The 19790-nt window shown below is 49.7% G+C and overlaps 1 protein-coding gene across 2 annotated transcripts; it reads right to left on the reverse strand.

The window, feature by feature from the left end:
* Positions 1-1711: 1711 nt before the first annotated feature.
* Positions 1712-19466, reverse strand: LOC309884235 (DEP domain-containing mTOR-interacting protein-like). 2 transcript variants are annotated; one of them, XM_082772993.1, is made up of 9 exons: positions 19297-19466; positions 10323-10501; positions 8022-8145; positions 6674-6852; positions 5887-6072; positions 5378-5518; positions 4993-5063; positions 2990-3094; positions 1712-1979 (listed from the first exon to the last, which is right to left on the reverse strand). In XM_082772993.1, exons 2-9 carry the CDS (start codon positions 10357-10359, stop codon positions 1854-1856), a joined length of 969 nt encoding a protein of 322 aa, XP_082629119.1. In that variant the 5' UTR covers positions 10360-10501; positions 19297-19466; the 3' UTR covers positions 1712-1853. The 2 variants fall into 2 exon arrangements, with proteins under 2 accessions (XP_082629119.1, XP_082629120.1); XM_082772994.1 differs by lacking the exon at positions 19297-19466 and adding an exon at positions 17215-17504.
* Between the last annotated feature and the right edge of the window lie 324 nt (positions 19467-19790).

Genomic DNA, 19790 nt, shown 5'->3' on the forward strand with positions numbered 1-19790 from the left:
AAATAATTTAAATAGATTTAAATGTAAAATACTTACTAAATATTTGAAAGCATCAGAAGACAAAAGGTTCTATAAAAGACACTAAACTTTTAACTCTTCTTTTTAACATTAAAAAAAAAAAAACAAAAAAAAAAAACAAAAAAAAAAAACATAGAGCACCTGGTACAGGAGCCTGTGAACACAGAACTAGCACAGCCACGAATACCACAAATTACCTCTGCTGTGATTCCTACTGGATTTCAGCAGCTGCTCAGACTGGTGACAGTTTACTACAAAGCTAGAAGGAGGTGAGAAAGGAAAGAGCACACACCTCCTGCACTTCACTTTCAGGGAAATTCAAACCTAGAGCCAAAATTTATGCTGTTTATGACAGCCAAAAACTAAAGCTGCTTCCTGTGCTTACATTTGTGGTGTTCTTTTCTAGCCTCCTTTTCCAAGGTGCCCATGCAATGCCAGAGTCTTCTGGCTTTGTCTTCCTTTACTTCAAGCCCTGTCACTCTGGATAAAACCTTGTTGCCATCACAAGTGCCCAGCACCTCTTTAAACAGCAATACAAAACCTAATTTAAAAAATGAAAAGGCAGAGGGATGCTGCTTTGTGCACAGTATGGCTAGGTGGAACAAATCTGAGCACGTTGACAAAAGGCTTAAAAGACTGCTTTTACCTATGGTCTGGAGAGACACCTTGCTTGGACCATGCTCCAGGAAGACTGAGCTGCAAGTAGTCCTATTCCTCCCCACCAGCACTAAGGAAGCACACATCCCTTTAAACCAAAGAGGAAAAAGGCAGGCAGCAGTACTGCAATACCTAACACATGGCTGGCATCAGATTTTCCAAGAAAGTCAGCTCCCATCTAGAGACAAATTAAAGTGATCAATAACCAGGTGTTTTTGCTTTTTGTTTGGTTGTTTGGTTTGGGTGGAGGTCCGATCTGCACTGAGGGACCTGCCCTAAGCAGGACTGCTGGAAATCATCCATACGAGCAGGATGCTCTGTGAACTGGAAAACAAGAAACTTGCCCAGATTCTTGTTATTACCTGTTAGTCTACGTTTGGTTCACTTTCCCAGTAGGCAGCATATGAATATTCCACATTGTCTACAAGTGAAGTCATCCTGGGAGCAGCAGGGCTCAGGAGCCATGGATTTTGGTGGCTTTCACTCATTTCCCTTCCCTCTGAGAGCTGGGAGCAGGCTGACCCTGCTCCAGGTCTCTCTTCTCCCCCTCTGCCTCCTGTCACCAGGTTGGTGGCAGCCTAAGACCTCTGGGACCTCTGCCCTGCTCCATGCCGAGATGACACTGGTTAATTAATTTAAGCATCACTGGGAATTAGGGGCACAGAAAGAGCTCCTGCAGAAGTCTCACCTTTACAAGAAACCCAGCTGGGAAGAGCAACCAGTCCTGGCTGCGTGCCTACACCAAAAGTGTTGCAGGGCGCTTGGTCTTCCTTTACGAGGCAGTGCACATCACTGCAGTGTTTCCTTATTTTCTGAACACAGATGATGGCACAGCTTATGGGGCCATCTGGAAAGCACGTTATGCTCTTGGTAAACTCGCCTTGCAGCTCGCTGTGTGGATGGCTTGGTCGAAGGCTTGGCTTCATGGTGTGCTGAGCTCTCCCACCAGTGTCAGAAAGGGGCTGCAGGAGCTCAGACCCTCTCAAGAGCAGGCAGAGCCACATATTTCAACATCAACCAAATCTAAGACTTGTCCTTTACAATGTATTTATTTGAAAATATGTTAGAACACCTAACATTTCAGGCTGAAAAGTCAAGCTTGGTCCCTCCCCACAGTCCGTCCTTGCTATGCAAAGTGTCCTGCTTCTCCACCCAGCGGTGGCACGAGGCTCCTTCGCTCATTCAACAGCTTCCATGACTTCCATGACGAGCGTTCGTGGTCCTGTCATGATGAGGCTGCTGATGGTCTGATAGTCCAGGTGCAAAACATACATGCCATTCACTGAGAACACAAACTGGCACACCTGCAGGGAAAGGAAGGGCTGGTTACCTGCAGCCACTGCAGTCACAGAAACTTCTGCTTGTGCCTGGCTGGAGCCAGGGGCTGCGCTGCAAATAACTTGCTACAAAATGCTTCAAACCCTGAAGCATTGTCACTCTGTAAGCCACGCTGATAATCACTGGGCTATAATCACTGTATCATGAAAAAGGGGCCAAAGGGATTTAGACTGAGCTAACAGAGAGAGAAGAGACTCATTTGTGAGCAGTGGTTCATTTCACAAATGGAAATGAAGCACAGTAATAACATTTAGTAATTTGGTAGCAAATGAGATTAGGTGAGGAGAAATGAACTGGGCTCTGGAGCAAATGAAATGTATTCAGCCACCTCCTTCCAACCCTGCCTGAAGCAAACAAGGAGTCGCATGCTGCCTCTGAAGAATCCCATTATTTCCAATATCCACGTGGCTGTAGAGTTGTACCAGCCTGCAGAAACTGCTCCCTCACTGCTGGGATTCTTGTAGGGGAAGTCTGAAACTCATTTCTCTCATTCATTCCTAAAACCAGGCCTCCACACAAAACCCACTCATGCTTGAATAGCAGGTCTAAGATGATTTTCAGGACCTCAGATCGTTTCACCTGAGCTGCAAATACTGGGAATTACCTGACAAATCAAATCAAGGTATCAGTCTAAAGTTATTCATCTTTCACGTACACGGAAAATAGTTCGATGCAGAACTGTGGTGTTAACAGCAGACAGACACAAAGAGCAGTACATCTCGGGAGCTGTGAGAGCAGTGGGTGAGTCAAAATAAATCTTTACTCCTTCCCTGCTCACTTTGGCTGCGTGCAGCAAGGTGCTGCGCTCTGCCTGTGGACAGCATCCTTCCCAAGGCCTCTCACAGCATGGCCAGAGCACTCTGCAGGCTCCATCTCCACTTCAGGAGGTGAGAACATCACAGAGGGTGCATTCAGCCTGACAGTCTCTAGCAGGACGTAAATCCTGCCTCGTGCCAAGTCACCAATAGCAAATTACCTTCATGCCCGCAGCAGCAGCGGGTCCTCCCGGGTCCACCGCCTGGATGTGGCAAGGTCTTCCTCCTCGGACCACAAACCCCCAGCCCACAGCATCGCCCACAATCTACAAGCAGAATGAAAAGGTTTTAAATACAAAGGAATGGGCTCGATAGAGGAGATGTTACACTTCCAACTGATGCAGAGAGCTCTGCTCACGATCCTCATCTCTATTGTTGGTAGGGAAGGAAAGCAGGGTTTGCCTCAAGGTTCCTCTGACACCAGTAAGAAAAAACCTTCATTAGTTCAAACCAGTAAGAAAGACCTTCATTTTTTGTCTTCAGTTACATTAGCAATATTTGTTGTCACCCGATGGCTTTTTCTGAGCCTCCCGGATGGGAGGAGAACATCCTTGGGCACCAGGGAGTTTTCTGTATCAGTTAAGAATTTCCTCCAGCTCCCTTGATGGCAGCTGGGGTCTAATTGCTCTTGGAAAGATTGGTGTCAAGGGCAACCCATTTCTCTCTCTGCTTTAATTCTGGCGGACCTTTTCATTCACCTGTGCTCAGTGTACAAGTGTCTCTCAGCACACACTTGGCAATGACACATCCCTCCCATTCTCCCCATTCCCCCCATGCTCATAGATTAGCTTCAGGTTTCCACTCTAAATTTATGAAAGGGTTTTGAACAGGCATCACCTGAAAGTCCAGCATGCCAGAGGTCCCTGCCCTCCTGGACTATTTATTTCTCTGTCTGCAGGTATAGTTAATGACAGCATGAAGCCAGGACAAGGTGTGAATCAGGAGCACACTGAGGGCACTTCCAAAACGCGTGCATGCTGTGCCCGTTTGCTGGCACCAAAAAGCATTTCCAGGACGGAAGCAGCCGCCCTTTTAACTGTTCCCACTCTGATCTCAGCCTGTCAAAGCGGTGTGCTCTAATGCTGTGGCCATTTGATGTGACTAAAGGGGAAAAGGAATTCTCAAAGGACTTTGCACATTAACCATATAAATAAATAACAGCAACTGCACAGCTAAGCAGAAGGAAACGAGCGATGAAAGGCCCCGGCTGGCAGAGTTGAAGGGCAGGGCAAGAACATTCAGGAGGAGAATAAATGGCATGTCCTCATACATGCCACACTAATCACCTGCTTTATTTTCCTTTTTCCTTCCCACCAGTTTCTATAGCTCAGTTACCTTGGGGACCAGATCCTCAGCCCTTCTGTAATCCCACTTGCATCAAACCAGTACGTGGAGACCCAGCACGCTTCCCTGCTGCCCACCACAGGTTCCCCTTGTGGAGGTGAGCAGGGAAAGGCTGATATTTACCCAAAAATAACAGCACATTAGGATCCCTGGACAGGAGCTGTGGCATTCACAGCCAGCACTCAAGGCAGAGCTGCCTTGGCCAGCTGCAGCCATCTGGTCCTACAGCTTCAGAAATAATTTGAAAAGCAAAAGCCCCAAACTCTGTCTGTCTGCGGAATCACAGAGATTTGGTGGTGTGCCCATTTTGTCCATGAAAAAAGCCGATCATAATAAGGGAACAGTGGTCCCTGAATGCTCCCTGTTCAATTCTTCTCCATCAGCAGGTGACGGAGTGCCTCGGTGTATCTGTTCTGGACCAGGAACCCGAAGTGAGTTAAATAAAGCAGCTCATAAAGGTGACATTTCTGTGGCAGACAGGATGAGCGTCAACATCTCGGCTGTCACGAGACTTGACTGAATCTACAGTTTGCATGGAGCTGGATGAAACAAATCTGATTTTTCCTGTCCAGGAAACGTTCTCTTTCCCCTTTGATATGCATTAAAGCCGAGGCTGCAGCAGTCACCGCCACTTTCAGCCAGAAGAACACCTGAAGACATCGACCCGCCGGGAGGCACCAGGAAGGAGAGCTGGGATGAAGTGACATGCAATCAAAGTTTTAGCATGCAGAGGTCAGAGCAGCAGGCAGAAAGTGATCAAAGAGCAGCCAGGGAGCTCAATACCATCAGATTAGTGACACCATTCACTACAGTCACTTACGGTTAGCGTCTTCTTGACATAGGGAGCCCCAGGGGACAGGAGCTCTTCATTGGTGACAGGTCTCTTTAACACTAGGGCAGAAGGTGACAGATCCTATCAGAATCGTGGGGTTCATGCAGCAAAGCACAACATAAGGCAGCTTGGGGTTCATGTGCTGGAGAAGAGATAGCAGAATCTGAACCCAGAAACTTCTGCATTCATATCAATAGTTTTCAAAATAGCCTCATGATTTCTCAAATCAGGCCTCAGAGGTGAGGCTGACCCTCTCCTCCTGCAAGTCACCGAGCACCAGGTGGAGGGTTTGAGACCTGAGGACTGATCTAGCTCGTGCCCAGAGGGAAGAGGCGCACCCTGAGCAGCAAGAGGGCAGTGCAGAAGCCCCGACCTGATTTGGGGTTGCACTCAGCCACGGGAGGGAACACCAGCGTGGGAGTAACGCTGAAGTAGGGGTTGGAGTTTCCAGCGAGGGAGGTGATGCTACTCCTTCGAACGGCTGAGACGATTTTGATCTCCTTGTTGGGCTGCACTGAAAAAAAGGCAAAGATAATAATTATCCAAGGAAAGAAAAGACCAGTTTGGCAAAGTTCCCACACCAGCCTGACCCATGTCTGAAGGGTACACATGCACCAGATATGACATTTGAGTTTAGACAGAACAAAACTAGCTTTAAAGAAGGACCAAAAGCTGAGCTGAGCTGCTGATAATTTTCCTGGGATGGCGAGCTGTGATACAGACTGCTTCTGCACCCTGACCTCCACCACAAAGCAGCCCATGGGATGGGCAGTCCCTTTATAGGGTCCCTAATGCTCTGCTGGGGCTAATCCCTCAGCTCGGAGATACTCTGGCAATGGAAGCCTTGGTTTCACCCCCCTCTGCCAACACAAGCACAGTTACCAGAGAGAAAGCTGGTGTTGCCTGGGTCTGGGTTGAGCTTGCGGAGGCAGAAGGGGCTGTCTGGGCTCTCGGACAAGGTGCGGGAAGAGTTCTCGTTGAGCAGCTCGGTGAGACGCCGCCTGCGTCGAAAGTTGATCCAGAACTGGTAGAGGAGGTCACCGTCAAAGAAGTGATGCCTGTTGGAGACTGGAGAGAAAAATGGAGGAGGAAGAGGCTGAGGGGGTGTGAAAAATGTATGGAAAATATACTGAGGGACCCAGCATAATTGCTTTTGGTGCTTCTGTTTTATATTTCAGATTTTCTGACTGCTGGAAAAAGCTACCTGCAGGGAAAGAGGAACAGCAGGGCCACCTCTCCTTAAAATGTCATCGCCCAGAAGCACAGCACTGAGGCACAGCCCCCACCTGCCCCTGTCCCAGACACTCGGAGGCCTCCCTGCCCTCCAAATGGAAAATTTAAGTCCTGCAGATGGGTGTGCTCGCCGACCGAGTGGAGCTGAACATTGCATCCTCAGCACCAGCCCTCAGAACTCAGGGTGGATCCCAGGCCTGCAGGCCGAGGCTTTGAAGAACCGCAGAAATATGGGCTCGGATTCCAGCTCAAAGCCCCGGCGGGTGGTGGCGGCTTGCTCGGGCTTCAAAGGTCACCAGCTCCAAACATAGAACTGAAAGGGCCCATTGCTATCTCCGAGCGGGCACTTGACCAGCACTTGTTGCGTGCCATGAAAGGGGATTTGTTCCTGGCACGACAGCTATGCTCATCGCTTGCTTCCCTTCCCCTCGCTCACCGTGCTGAATGATCCCGTGCTCCAGCAGCGCCTGGCCCAGCTCCACCGCCTCCTTTCGGCTCTCCGCTTCCCCCTCCTGAACCAGCCAGTCGACCATCTCGCAGCCCAGGAACGTCCTCTGGTACTTGACCGAGTTCTCCTCCCTCACCTTCAGGATGGAGCCCTCAGCACCGACCAGCCTGGCGGAGGTGGGACAAGGCGCCGTGACGCCGCGCGGCCCTGTCACCACACGCAGCCGGCTGAGGCAGGGATGAGAGCAGCAGGCAAAGCGCTCCAGCCGTAAAAATATCACTGCTGGGGGGAGTCAGGAAGGGAAGGGGAAAGGCAGAGCTGCAGTCAGGTAATTTTGTAAATCCTCAGTGCAGAGGTGGAGGCAGATTCAAGGAGATCAGTTCGGCTAAGGCTTCGGCTAAAGCCTACGGGGAAAGCTGAGCAAGCAACCCAAGGTGTGCACGAAGAGCTGGTGCCAAGCTGGTGAAGAAGATGAGTTTTGGTAAGGCCATATTCATTTTGCAGCGTGGCAGAGCTACATCCAGTGCCTCCACGAGAGGGTGCAGCAGCCTCAGCTGTGAGACGCAGGATGCTCGCCCTGGCTGCTGCTGGGAGCAAAGCAAACCACAAGCGATGCCCGACGGCCAGAGGGGATGGGGACAGCAGAAAACCCCCTGTTGTCTGAAGGACACCTCCCTCTGCGCCACTTCATGCAGCTGATTGCTTTGAGGATCAAGAAAATAGAAAGAGATTGTTAAAGAAAAGGGGTCCAGAGGGTGGTACGAGGCTGCACCCAGTCTGACAAAAGGATTCCTTGGGTGTCAGGAAGACAATTCAGATTGGGAACCAGACACAATCAACTCCCAGAAAACTGAACACTTGGAGGTGGAGGGAGTTGCCTTTGCTGTTTGAGAACTAGCTTTTCCAGGAGAAACGTTGCACACAGGCTAAGTGAAGCACAAGGAGCCAGGTTCAGAAAGGCCTTGAAATTCCTGGGCCCTGCTGATTTTGCTGGGACAGAGCCGAGCAGGGCTGGTGGATGTGAGTGGCCTGGGGCTGTGGGGGCACTGGGAACAGCCACTGGATGTGTCCCTGCTGGGGGTGCTCATACTGCAGCCTGGCTCCTGGTGCTCCCTGCTACCAACCCCAAGAACCACATCAAAGCAGCTGTGAATTGAGAGCCCAGCACCCCTGCGAGCCCAAATCGTCCTGTGGCAGAGCTCAGAAAACATCATTTCCCAACACCACAGCACGGGGAACAGGAAAGAAAGAGCAAAGCTTGCTGTGGCTGCGGGTCCCGGCCACAAAGCAACAGCAGCAGCGAGCGCAGCCGCGGGACGGGGAAGGACTCACGCACTTCTCGTACAGGCTCTGCCCCCTGACGAACACCTTCACGTCCTTGTTGAGGGGGAAGGTCCCGTCGTCCTTGCGGAAGCGGTACAGCAGCTTGGCATCCTTGTAGTCCGAGTGCTCATCACACACTGGAAGGAGGAGGGCAGGGCAGGGAGGTGAGCGTTGTGGATGTCAGTCCATACGGGACAGACGGACAGCGGCACTGGGAACAGGCTCAGCTTTATCCCCAGGTTAGAAGCTCCAGGGGCTGTGCAGTGCCCTGCCCTCATCCTCTTGACCATGCTGCAGTAACCAGCATTCAAGCTCTCAGTCCCCAAAATTAGGGGATTGCAAATGGCTGTGGGAGAGGTCAGCCCCATGGAAGAGGCCTTGGGAAAGGCTGGCTCTGAGGCCACGCTTTGACCCGGTCATTAAATTGCTTCGTTAGAATGGGGATATTGTTGATTTTATTTTAAATGCTGGTGTTTAGGTTTTAGACTAAAAGAAAACAAACAGAATTGTCTCAATAATTTTTTTTTTTTTTCCTAAAGAAAGCTACTGCGGTGTTTATGAAGACTTGGAAGAGGGGAGGAAAAAAACCTTACATCACCGCATCCAAAATCCCATACCACCTACTTGCAAATTACAAGGTATAATGGCAAAAACTTTTCCACACCATTTTCTGCCAGCCCTGCCCAATTCACTTGTTGGCAAGCTAACCTCAAGGGAGGTTTTTTCTGTTTCTTTTTTTCCTCCAAAGCTAGGTGCACACAACTGGAATAAACCAATCACTATGAAAAGTCCCAGCTTCATATTTACCTTGTGGCTGAGAACACAGTCTGTAAACGTATGGTTATTAAATTCATGTGACATTCAGCAGGCAAATATTTGGGATACAGTTCTGAGATAAACTTGCCTACAACAAACGCCTAGATTACAACTAAAAAAAGATAATAAAAAAAAAAATCACAATTCAGTTCTCAAATAAATCAGCCTGCCTTGCTTCAGGTCCATTTTCTGAAGGAAGAAGGGAAAAGCTTCACTGATAAAAACAGTGTAAAGAATATACTTGGAAAACAAAGAAAACTAGAGCAAAGAGAATAGAGAAAGACAGAGAAAAGAGAAAGCCACACTGATTTCCTCACTGAAGTAGTGTAATACACGAGAGCAAAATCCAAATGATATAAGATACTTCTTGTGAAAACTTTAACGCTTGTTCCTCCTTCTGAGCAAACTGGCAAAACTTCATTTTGGCAATGAGCTCAATGCCAAAGCCTGTCAGATTATTCTGAGTTCCTAATTCCTCCTGAGCTGTCATTCCACTGGGAAATCAGGACACCAAAGCCTGTGACTCATCAGGCAGAGGGCAGGTCGGGATGGTGGTTTTGAAAGGTGAAAGTTGGGAACACCTTAATTGAAAGGAGCGGTGCCTTAGATGCCTTTGCCATCGGGTGAGAGATGGGAATTGAGCACAAAATCTTACGGGACAGCATCCCTAGGAAGCCAAAGCGTTTTGCTGTGTGAAGCCCAACACATTTGCAGCGTGCAACAGAGCACCAGCATGCACCACATCAGGCAGCACAGGCAGCAATCTGCACGAGATAATTATTGCCTTCTGGGTCCCAGCGGAGAAGAGGGCGAACAGTTTGGGCAGCCGATGGCAAAGCACTTAGCGCAGTGCTGCAGTTAGCAGACAGCCCGATTTCCATAGGACTAATGAAAATTAATGGTCCTAAAGTGAGCTGGAAAGTCAGCATGTGTGTTCGGCAAGGAATTACCGCGGGAGCAGGAGGGACGTGCCCACGATAAGCAATCAAAGCAGCACCAGCAGCCACAGCCAAGCAGGTTTAGCCAACTAATGGCTGTATTTGAAATTGTTGGCTGGAGAGATGGAAAAATAATCAGTTTTCGGTGTTAATGGATAACTGAGAACTCACTGCTTCAGTGTTATGCTTTTGTAATAGAGCACAACTGCAGGGTTTATTTTTTTTTTCAAGGCAGAGTAATGCAAAGGACATGACCACAGCAAGGAGCAGATGGCAACGGAGTGCATTGCGCTGGTCAAAGGCAACTCCTATAAGACAGGGGGAGAGAGGGCTGAATTTGGTGTGTCTGACATCTGCTTCCATCTCCTCAGCTTATGACAGATAAGCTGAGGAGATGGAAACCCATCCAGCCTGCCCATCACCCCCAGCTCCTCCTGGAGCATTCACCCATGGGATGGCCACAAAAAAGGACCTGACCGTGCCTCTGATGGCCACAAACAGTGAGCAGATGGGCAGCCACCCCCTGGGGAGGCTCAGTGGATGCAGAGAAACCCACCCACCGTGGTGGATGATGTAGTGGTCCATCAGCTTCTGCATGAGGCGGATGCCCGTCTCCCTGTCCGGGGCTTCTTTGTGGTCAATCAGCCAGTCCGTGAGCTCCTTGGCCACGAAGCAGTTGGGGTAGGTTCGGAGGTGGTAGCGTCTGTCCTTAATGAGCTTCCCATCGTGGAGGCGAAGCCTGGGGAGAAAGACAGCCGCTGAGCCCAGCTGGTGCTGCAGGGAGCTTTCAGCCCAGCACCCAGCACCTGCCCAGCAAGAGAGAAACTGCTGCTGAGTGGCTAACAAGTGCAACCAAACCTCTTTGCTTTGCTAGACTGCATAGATCCATCCTAAGAAACCCCACTTCAGCATCCCCTCCTCTCCTACTCCCACTGCATTGATTTTGTAATTGCCTGCACCAGACATAGAACCATACAGGACTTTTTTGCTCTAAACAAGCCCCTGAAAAATACCCAGCAGCTCACTGAAGCTTGTGAAGAAGGGCCAAAACACACACGTAAAATAATAGTACATATATTTGTCCTCTTGGCACAGTTGTGTCTCGCTCTCCTTCCCCATATGTATGGGAGCAGGAACGTCGCTGCCACCAGGACAAAGGTTGGAGCCTTATCAATAGCTCAGGGTGGGACCGTCAATGGAAGCCCTTGTTTCTTCTAACAAGCACGAATGCCAGGCAAATCCGTGTTCTCCTCTGTTCCTGTACCAATAATCCACAGCAAACACGAGCAAACTGATCTGAACCACGAGCCAGCCAAAGACAGCTCGCTCAGAGATAGCACTGCCTTTGGTCCATCAGCACTCCTGACTTTTTCTGGTTCAAACTGAGATGGACTGGGACAGATTTCCCCAGAAGTACAAGCGTCCTACCCAGAGCACCCTGACGTTGTGGCTGGTCTGCAGCTCTGATGGAAAGATGCGTACGAGTGAAGGTCACTCAGGTGGGTATGGCTTTGACTTTTAAAAGGACTTTAATGACAGAGCGAGCCACGAAGCACAGCGATCTGTGTGCTCACACCAAAGCTAACCCAGCCCGGCAGGAGATCTGACCAGCAGCCAGACTTCTGCCCTGTAGTCATTGCTGTTCTCAAAACGCTCACCCTGAAAAACGCCCTGCGCATGCAGCAGACTCAGAGAGGAGATGTTTAATTAATATCTTCTCTGTAACTTCAGGACATTTCTGGTTCCAAATTATTTATTCCAATTCAGAGTTTTGCCTCAAGCCAGTGTATTTTACAAAGGCATTAATCACTGCAACATTTCTTTGTTTAGTTCCTCAAGTTCCTTTGTTCTTTTTGAAGATGTTTTGTAGACACCACGTCATACATGGCAGCCTGTTGAACAATAGTTGCAAGCACCATATGAGAAATTTTAAATATCCTGAAATCTATCAGATAATAACGGATTATCCTACATTATAGGATTAACAAATGCCAGGGTCTCAAAAGTCTTAAGATAAAACCTTTGTTGGATAAAAATGTAGTAACTGATTGCTGCAATTAGGGTTCAGGCTACTACAAGCCAACGTAATTGGTAATAGATAGGCTCAGACCTTCCAGGTAACACCCAAAGAAACATGGCAGGATTTGACAATGCAGAGACACAAAGAAAGCAACAGAAATAACCAAACCAAAAATGTCACATTTCAGAATACTGCAGGAAATGCACAGATCTTCAGGGGAGGGGGAAAAAGGAGATTTTCAGAAACGAAGTACTGTTAAAAACTAGGATTTAAATATATCTATGTTCTTATTTTGAAACTATTCTACTGTGAACAACTGTCAGGACGGGAATAAAGTGGGGTTTAAACATCTTGGAGCAGCAGAGCCTTAGATCTTTTGTGCTGTTTGGAGTTTGTGAGAAGTTTGCCCTGCTGCCCACAGACTCAAGGCAGTGGAGGACACACAGCTCAAGTGTCCTTGTGGTCTTGTTCACCGTCCTCATGTTTCCCATCAACTAAGAGGTGACAGATCGTGTCCTTCAGACACACAAGGGCATAACATTGAGTGCATCTTTGAGCAGCTTGGCTGACACCCCCCTAAGCCTGCCTATATACCACGTTGGAAAAACAAAGCCACTGGAGCTGTGACTGTTTCATAACCATGCTTCCAAGTGAAAAAAAATAAAAATGTTAAGGAAGCATATGTCATGCACTATTACAAATTTTCTGCATGCCAAAACCTTTCCCATGTACATATTTCTTCAAAAGGACATTAAATAAATAAATAAAGGCACAATACAAGGATATAATGCTTGCTGGAACACGACAGCCAACTCTTATGAAACGTCCCTGGTCTGGCAGCCAGCACGCTGCTTTCACATCCACTTGCTTTGGACAGACTGTGCTGCGTTTCTTGACTTGTTTCTTTGTCAAGGTCACTAAAAAGACACCATCCTTCCCTCCGCATGACCTTGTTGAAAGGCTGACCTGCAGCAGCGCAAACAGAAAATAAATTCTGAGAAACCCTCGAGGGAGTCAAGAGTTTAAGTCCCGCCGGTTGTTACCCATGCCCTGAAGGATGCCCACCGCTGGGGCATGTTGCCAACCACGCAGCTCTGCTCTCCATAACTTCTCTGCGCTCACGTTTCACAGAGTTTGGAACCAAGAGCCTGAATCAGAGCCAAACAGCAACACGAGGGCTTCCTTGTGTTGGAAAGGGTGCTGGGTTTACGGCACGGGAGCTGGACAGACAGAGAAATCCCTGAAGCAAGAGCTGTCCTGCACCAAGAGCCCCGTGTGTTGGCACAGAGCGGGACCCCTTGCCAGGAGGTGGGGGAATTGCTGCTCACTGCTTCCCATCACCTCCTGCCTTCGTAAACAGGCCTTGAGCAACCCAAATGCCAAGGTGAAGATCTCAAGGACGTTAACTCAAGTTTACATTCCCACGGAAATTAGATATAAATGAATGACCATGAAGATACATCATCCAAATGAGCTTTTATTTTCCTATCTCTAGAGGGGAAAAAAAAAAGCAAAAAGCTGAGTGCTCAGTAAAAGGGAGCAACAGCCACAAGAGCACATCTGCAAAATAGCTGCAGGAGAGGAACATTCTTACAAATCTACCACTGCAGAACCCAGCTTGCTGCACTCCCATACCTGCAAAAGCAGAATTGCATCAGGGAGGGGAGAGCTTTGCATGACTGTGGCAGCCCACTCAAAGAGGTAGAGGTGTTTTATTTTCCTTCTATTTAAATGCACATATTGGAAAATTGAACTTGAACCTCAAAAAGCAATTCCAGCAAGAGCATTTCTGATTTTTAGTCTTCTCTTTCACCAGCACTAAAAAAAATAAATAAATATATATAGTAGTAGGCTTTCTGACCACGTTGTATGATTTTCTGAATAACAGCCAGAAGTTCACCTGGTGACTGCCACACCAAGCACCTCCTGTGGACCCACTATCTCAGCCAGGGATACAAACTAGGGCAGGTTCAGCTCCACATCTTGAAGCGAACCCAATTTTCAAAGCATCAAAGTATTAGCACTGCATAACACCGTCTCAGTCAGAATATCCAACTAAAACACCACCTCGGAAAGTCCTGGACAGCAGTTGGAATCATAGCTTTGTTCTTCATAGGAGAAAACCTTTCTTCCTTTTTTTGTCCAAGACTGGGTATGAGTTTACTGAGTATATTTCACATCTCAGTGATTAATGCAGCTTAGCAGAGTTACTGGAGATCAGCTGGTTCACCTGACCGTGATGAATCCCTGGAGCAGTGCACAAGGACTTGCCTGTACTTGAGAAACCCAGCTTACAGCAGGGTGTGAATCCAAAGTGCAGTAGCTGTTCCCGAATATTTCTGTGCGGATAAGCCATTTGTTGCAATTAGAAATGACTAATTGGGCCTCTCTTACGGAATGCCACCCAAGAGCACTCAACACCCAGTAAAACTAGTGGGATTTTCATGCAAGATTACATGGCTGAAACAAAAAGATCGACAGCAGGAGACGCGAGGAATGCCTGACACAGCACCGAGATATCAGTGGAAATTAATATTTTCGTCTTTCTGATGGGGAGAGAGTTGGGACCCAAACTTCTCTTCCCCTTCCATGGACCAGGAAGCAACATCTGCGTGGAAGTGAAGGCAGCCAGCAGGCAGCCGGCCCGAAGCGCAGCACGCAGTGTCTCCCCCCCTGTTTCTTTAGGATAAGTTCATCCCTGGCCATCCCCAAGAAGCATTTCCTCACCCCTCACTTGTGCAGCTATTTCTGGCTGGGAAATGCATCGTGACACTGAGCAGACTCATCGTTCCAGCCAAAGCAAACCGAGAGGGATTTGCAAACTTGCTGGGAAGCCAAAGAACCATAAAGACGGAACAAAGGTTTGTTTGGCTAAATACAATAGCAAGGAGGAGGCAGGGCAGGAAGCGGAGAACAGGGAAAACAAATGTTTGAGTTTTTTTGTAGATACAACAGCATTATTTGCTGATCAAGACTTACACAGTATGCATGGGAGAAGTTTGTGAGGCTCCCTTACGCAGTGCCATGATTATTATCCAAGGGCATACAGGGGAACACAACGCAGGCATTTAGTCCTGTCCTTGTCTCTGCAAGGTCATCCAGCCTCTGTGTCTCCATTTCCTCATCATCACCTATCCAGCTGTCTTTGGGAAAATTCATGGCACAAATTCCTCCTTACTTGCCAGGCTGAAGGATTCCCAAAGTACAAGAGAGTGGCTCGAGCATGCAGCGTGCTGTGCTGTCCCCCAGTTCTCCTTTTAGCTGGACAAACTGGGCAGCAGGTTGCTGGACTCCAGCTCTCCACCTTCCTGCCCAGCAGCAGTCTCCAGTCTTTCTGCACTGGGAACAAACTCCTGCCCAGACTGAGGCAGAAGGATGAGACTGCTCTGCCCAACACACAAGAATTTAGACCCATCACCTGCAAAGCACAGGTGAAGAGCAGTGCAGTTGTGCTGGATGAAAGCTGCCTGCTGTCCTCTAGGACACAAAGCTTAGAATCACAGAATCATTCAGGTTGAAAAGACCTCTAAAATCATCTGGTCCAAGCTTTGACCTAGCACTGCCAAGTCCACCATAAAACCATGTCTCTAAGAAGCTCTACATCTACACGTTTTCTGAAGACTTCCAGGGATGTTGACTCAACCGCCTCCCTGGGCAGCCTGTTCCAATACCTCACAATCCTTGCAGTGAGGAAAATTTTCCTAATTCCCAACCTAGACCTCCCCTGGCACAATTTAAGGCCATTTCCTTGTCTTATCTGTGACTGGGAGAAGCGTTCAATCCCCACATCACTACAGACTCCTTTAAGGTAATTGTAGAGCTCAATAAGGTCTCCCCTGAGCCTCCTTTTCTCCGAGCTAAAGAACCCCAGCTCCCTCCATCACTCCCCATAAGATTTGTCCTATAAGACCTCAAGAGCTTCAAGAAAAGCAAGGTTTGGTTCAGGACTGCAACCTGCTGCAAGGGGTCTGAAAACTGGGATTTTGGGAGCTCCCTAACTCAGACCAGAAAACTCCCAGGCACTCCAGCAACAGGGAAATATATTTTTATGGGTGTCTCAAAAAGTATATACACCTTGTCTGCCAAACTACTTACATCCTGTGTTTTTAAAGCTAAATGGCACTTTTTTTAAAGCCTGAGGGCACTTTTGCACTGGCAGCGAGGACTGAAGCTCCTAGACAAATATTGGGAGGAAAAAATGCGTTGGTATTATGGGTTTTCAGAAGAATGTACCATTTGCACTGCGTCTTTGTCTTGCTTATAAGAACTAGAGCAGCACACAGGATGGTAGAAAAGCTCGTTTCACAAATAGATTTATTGTGTCCTCATCTCCTCTTTATAGTTAAAAATGTCAAAATGATCCAGGATTTGATATGCTCCTGTCCTGCAAAAAGAGCTAGGAAGTCACATCACTGCCCTTGCACACCCACTCATTGCAGTTTTAACACATGGCTCAGTTAATTTATTTTCTGAATACCTGACCCCTTCCCTTGGCCCAGGCTATAGTGCCCATGGCCACAGTCACTCCAGATGAGTAAAACACTGGAAATATAAATATGAATAAGCCTGCCCTGCCTGTGGGATGGAAAAAGCAATAATTTAGTGTCACTTGCAATGAGGTATTGAAATGAAGCAACTCACTCGTAGATCTGCTGCTGCTCTTCCCTATGAGAAAATCAAGCTCATTTTCCAAACTTCACGATACAGGCAACATTTGGGAAAGACAATGGAGATGTGGCTGACCATCGTAGAGCATTTACATTCCAGCCACCTTGGACATGGGCGGTGTTTCCAAAATGGAGCCCTAATCTTAAATGGAAATTATCAGTCCTTAATGCAATGCAAATTAATAAAGCTGAGGCTAACATGAACACCGAGTCTGGACAGCACAGTGCCACAGAGGTAATTTTAGGATTCTGCACAAGATGCACAAGGAGCACACTCTCACAGTCACACGGGTTTCCCTGCACAGCAGAACTTTTTTCTATCTTCAAAAGAAGAAAGCTCAGAAGTTGCTCAAGAACCGGGACCATGAAACAGCACAAGCTCCCAAAAGCATCTTGCACAAGACCCTTCAGGTTGCGTGGATTCAGGCACACGGCACCCACGGGATGCCCTCCTGCATCACCCCAAAAGTCCAAGCCCCATGGGCAGGGCTGTGCCAGGCTGCCCGTGTCCGCAGGGTGCCGGTGTCCCCATCGGATGCCGGTGTCCCCAGGGTGCCGGTGGCACCGCAGCAAGCTCTGGGCTTGGTGCAGGATGCCGGAGGAGCCAAAAACCCGCTGCCACCCAAAAACACCAGGCGATCCTCCAGCACCCGGAGCTGCCCGGTGCTGGAGGGGGTGACACGGGGAAGGATCTGCTCAGCAAACCGAGCACCGGGTGGGCGCAGCCGGGAGCCCCCCGAGCCCCCCACCAGCCCTGCCTCCTACCTGAGCTGCTCCCCGGCGATCATCACCTCTGCCCTGTAGTGCAGCTCCGCGGCTTTTTTCTTCAGGCTGCCGCCCAGGCTCTCCATACCGGCCGGGAGGCAGCCGGAGCGGGGCAGGAGCTCCGCAATCCCCCCGGGACCCCCATGGGCTGCGGGGCCGGAGGATGCTCGGGTCCAAGTCCCGGTCCCTGCGGCTGCAGAGCCAGGCTCAGGTGGGCAGCCCCGAGCCGCCGGGGCCGATCCCGGCCTCTCCTCCCCTCTCCGGAGGAGGAGCCTCCCGGCAGCCGAGGCCGCCTTCGAGGTCGGCCCAGAGGAGGCTCGGAGCTGGCCTCACCTGCAGGGTGCGGGATGCTGCTGTGCTTGGGGGATGCTCTTTTGGTCGGGGGATGATGCTCTTTTGGTCGGGGGATGATGCTCTTTTGGTCGGGGGATGATGCTCTTTTGGTCGGGGGATGATGCTCTTTTGGTCGGGAGATGATGCTCTTTTGGTCCGGGGAGGATGCTCTTTAGGTTGGCGGTGAGGAAAAGCCACGCAGCGACCCCATCCTGATGTTACACCTTTCCCAAGAAGGTCTCCTGCTGCCTCCCAGCGTGGAGGCTGGTCCCAGCCTCTTCCCCAAGGGTTTTCCTCCCGGCTCCATCCCACACCACGGCCAACGTGGGCTGAAAAGTGGGCTCGGGGCAGCTCAGGTCCTTCCTCGTGGTTGCAACCATCACGGAGGGCGGATGGAGAAGCTCAGCCTGCAATTAGCAAGGGCTGGAGCTGATGGGTCTCCTGGTTTGGGTCATTAGTGCCTGCCTCCAGGCACCGACACCTGCCTCCACTCCTGCCCAATATTTCCTCAATTGGAGATCTTTCCGTGCAGGCCAGAGCTGGCCTTGCAGTGATAATATTGAGTAAAGCAATAGGCAGAGGAACTGGGATACGGAGGTGATTAATTACAGCTGTCATTGCCATCAGATGTGGGTGCAATTATATTTCCATTAGTTAAAGGCAAAGTGGAGAAAAAGCAGCTGGCGAAGAGGACAAAATCCCTGCAATGTAAATAATGGGGGAAGGGGGGAAGGAACATGACGTGGACCTCACCAAAAGAATATGTGGAGAAGATGGGTTTGAGGGAAGGGAAGGAAATTGTATCAATTAAGGAAACTCTACTTCAATCCAAAGCGTAATAAAGCATCAGTAAAGGCGATGCCATCGTTAATTAGATCATCTCCAGCAGCAGGTTATCAGCAGGGAGCTTTTAGCCAATATCCCCACCAGTTCCCCCAGCCCACAAGAGATTGCTGGAATGGAACAGAGAATGTATCGCGGCAGAAGATGAAGAGGGACCTGGCAAAGCCACCTCTCAGCACCCCGATGCTGCCCTTGTCACCCCAGCAGTGCCGACACCAGCCTGGGCAGGGGGGAGCAGGATGAGCCCCCCCAGCAGCCACCAGCCCGGAGCACTCTGCAGGGACCAGACACAGCGGTCGGTGCTAGCTGCTGCAGGAAACGGCTTTATTTACACTAAATCCCTCTGACCCTGCTGCGTCAGTGCCAAAGCTCTGTACAAAGTCATCTTGATATCAGCGAGGAGGAAGTTTTGGGGCAAAGCAGTAACAACATCTTCAGGCTCCCTGCAGCAGGCAGGGCACTCAGGGGCACTCCCAGCCCTGCCTTCACAGCACCCAGCAGCTCCTCTGTCTGTTCCTTAAGGGAACATCTGTTTTTTTGCAATACCAGGAGGACACAAACCTCATATTCTGCAGCAGCATCCACGTCCTCACTAGCACAGGCAGAGCCTTCCAGGTTTAAATTCCCCCCCCACGCCACAATATTGGTAAATCAAACAAGCCCAGGTCAGCGCTTTGAGCAGCACGGCAGGCAGCAGGGGCTGAAATCAAAGGGAGAACTGTGTGGTGCCTTCCTGGAAAGAGCAGCGAGCTGGCACGTGGGACCACACGGTCTCAGCATTCCTGAATGAGCTCAGTGTCCCAAAACCTGCTCGCTGTCTGTGGCTGTAGGGCCGCATGCAGGCAGGACAGGCTCTGTGCTGGCTGAGCTGCCCAGGTCTCTCTGTGCCCCCAGTGTCTTTCTTACCTTTCCTGACCCCTTCCCAGAAGCAAACACTGAGACACTTCCCTTTTGTCGCCGAGTCCTAAGGGGGGAGATTTCAGATTCCTGGATTCCTATGAGGTGGGTGCTGAAGGGGTTTGGAGGGGGACACAGATGTCTTGAAAGCTTTTAGGATTTCAGGCTGGGGCATGGCATCCCGTAACACCCAGCTCTGGATACAGGCACAGCTCCACTAATCCTTGCCAAGCCTGGAGGGGGTCTTAAACCCCCTCTACAAGGCTGAGGACGTGCCAGCAGCTCTCTCCTCGGGTTGCACTTTGCAGAGGCACCGTGCTGGGGTGCAGGTGCTGCTGCTTTGCCATCTAGAGGCCACCAGAGCCACCCAAGCAGGGCAGAAGGACTCGGTTAACCTGCCCTCGAGGTTTCCCACCCCACAACACAAGTTGTTCCACCACGTGCGCATCAAGAACCCTGCAGGGGCACCACCACGAGGGCGCGTTGCCTGTCTCCAGCTGTCC

This window comes from Aythya marila (genome assembly GCF_965140915.1).
Source record: "Aythya marila genome assembly, chromosome: 16".
Lineage (NCBI taxonomy): Eukaryota > Metazoa > Chordata > Aves > Anseriformes > Anatidae > Aythya > Aythya marila.

What these genes read in the sequence shown, in the direction of transcription:
- LOC309884235 (XM_082772994.1), bottom strand. Translation starts at nt 17,300, where the DNA reads ATGGAGAGCCTGGGCGGCAGCCTGAAGAAAAAAGCCGCGGAGCTGCAC. An exon ending in CCACTACATCATCCACCACG is followed by an intron (nt 8,146 to 10,322) that starts GTGGGTGGGTTT and finishes TCCTCCTTCCAG; the next exon opens with TGTGTGATGAGCACTCGGAC. An exon ending in TGAGTGCAACCCCAAATCAG is followed by an intron (nt 5,064 to 5,377) that starts GTCGGGGCTTCT and finishes CTTCTGCCCTAG; the next exon opens with TGTTAAAGAGACCTGTCACC.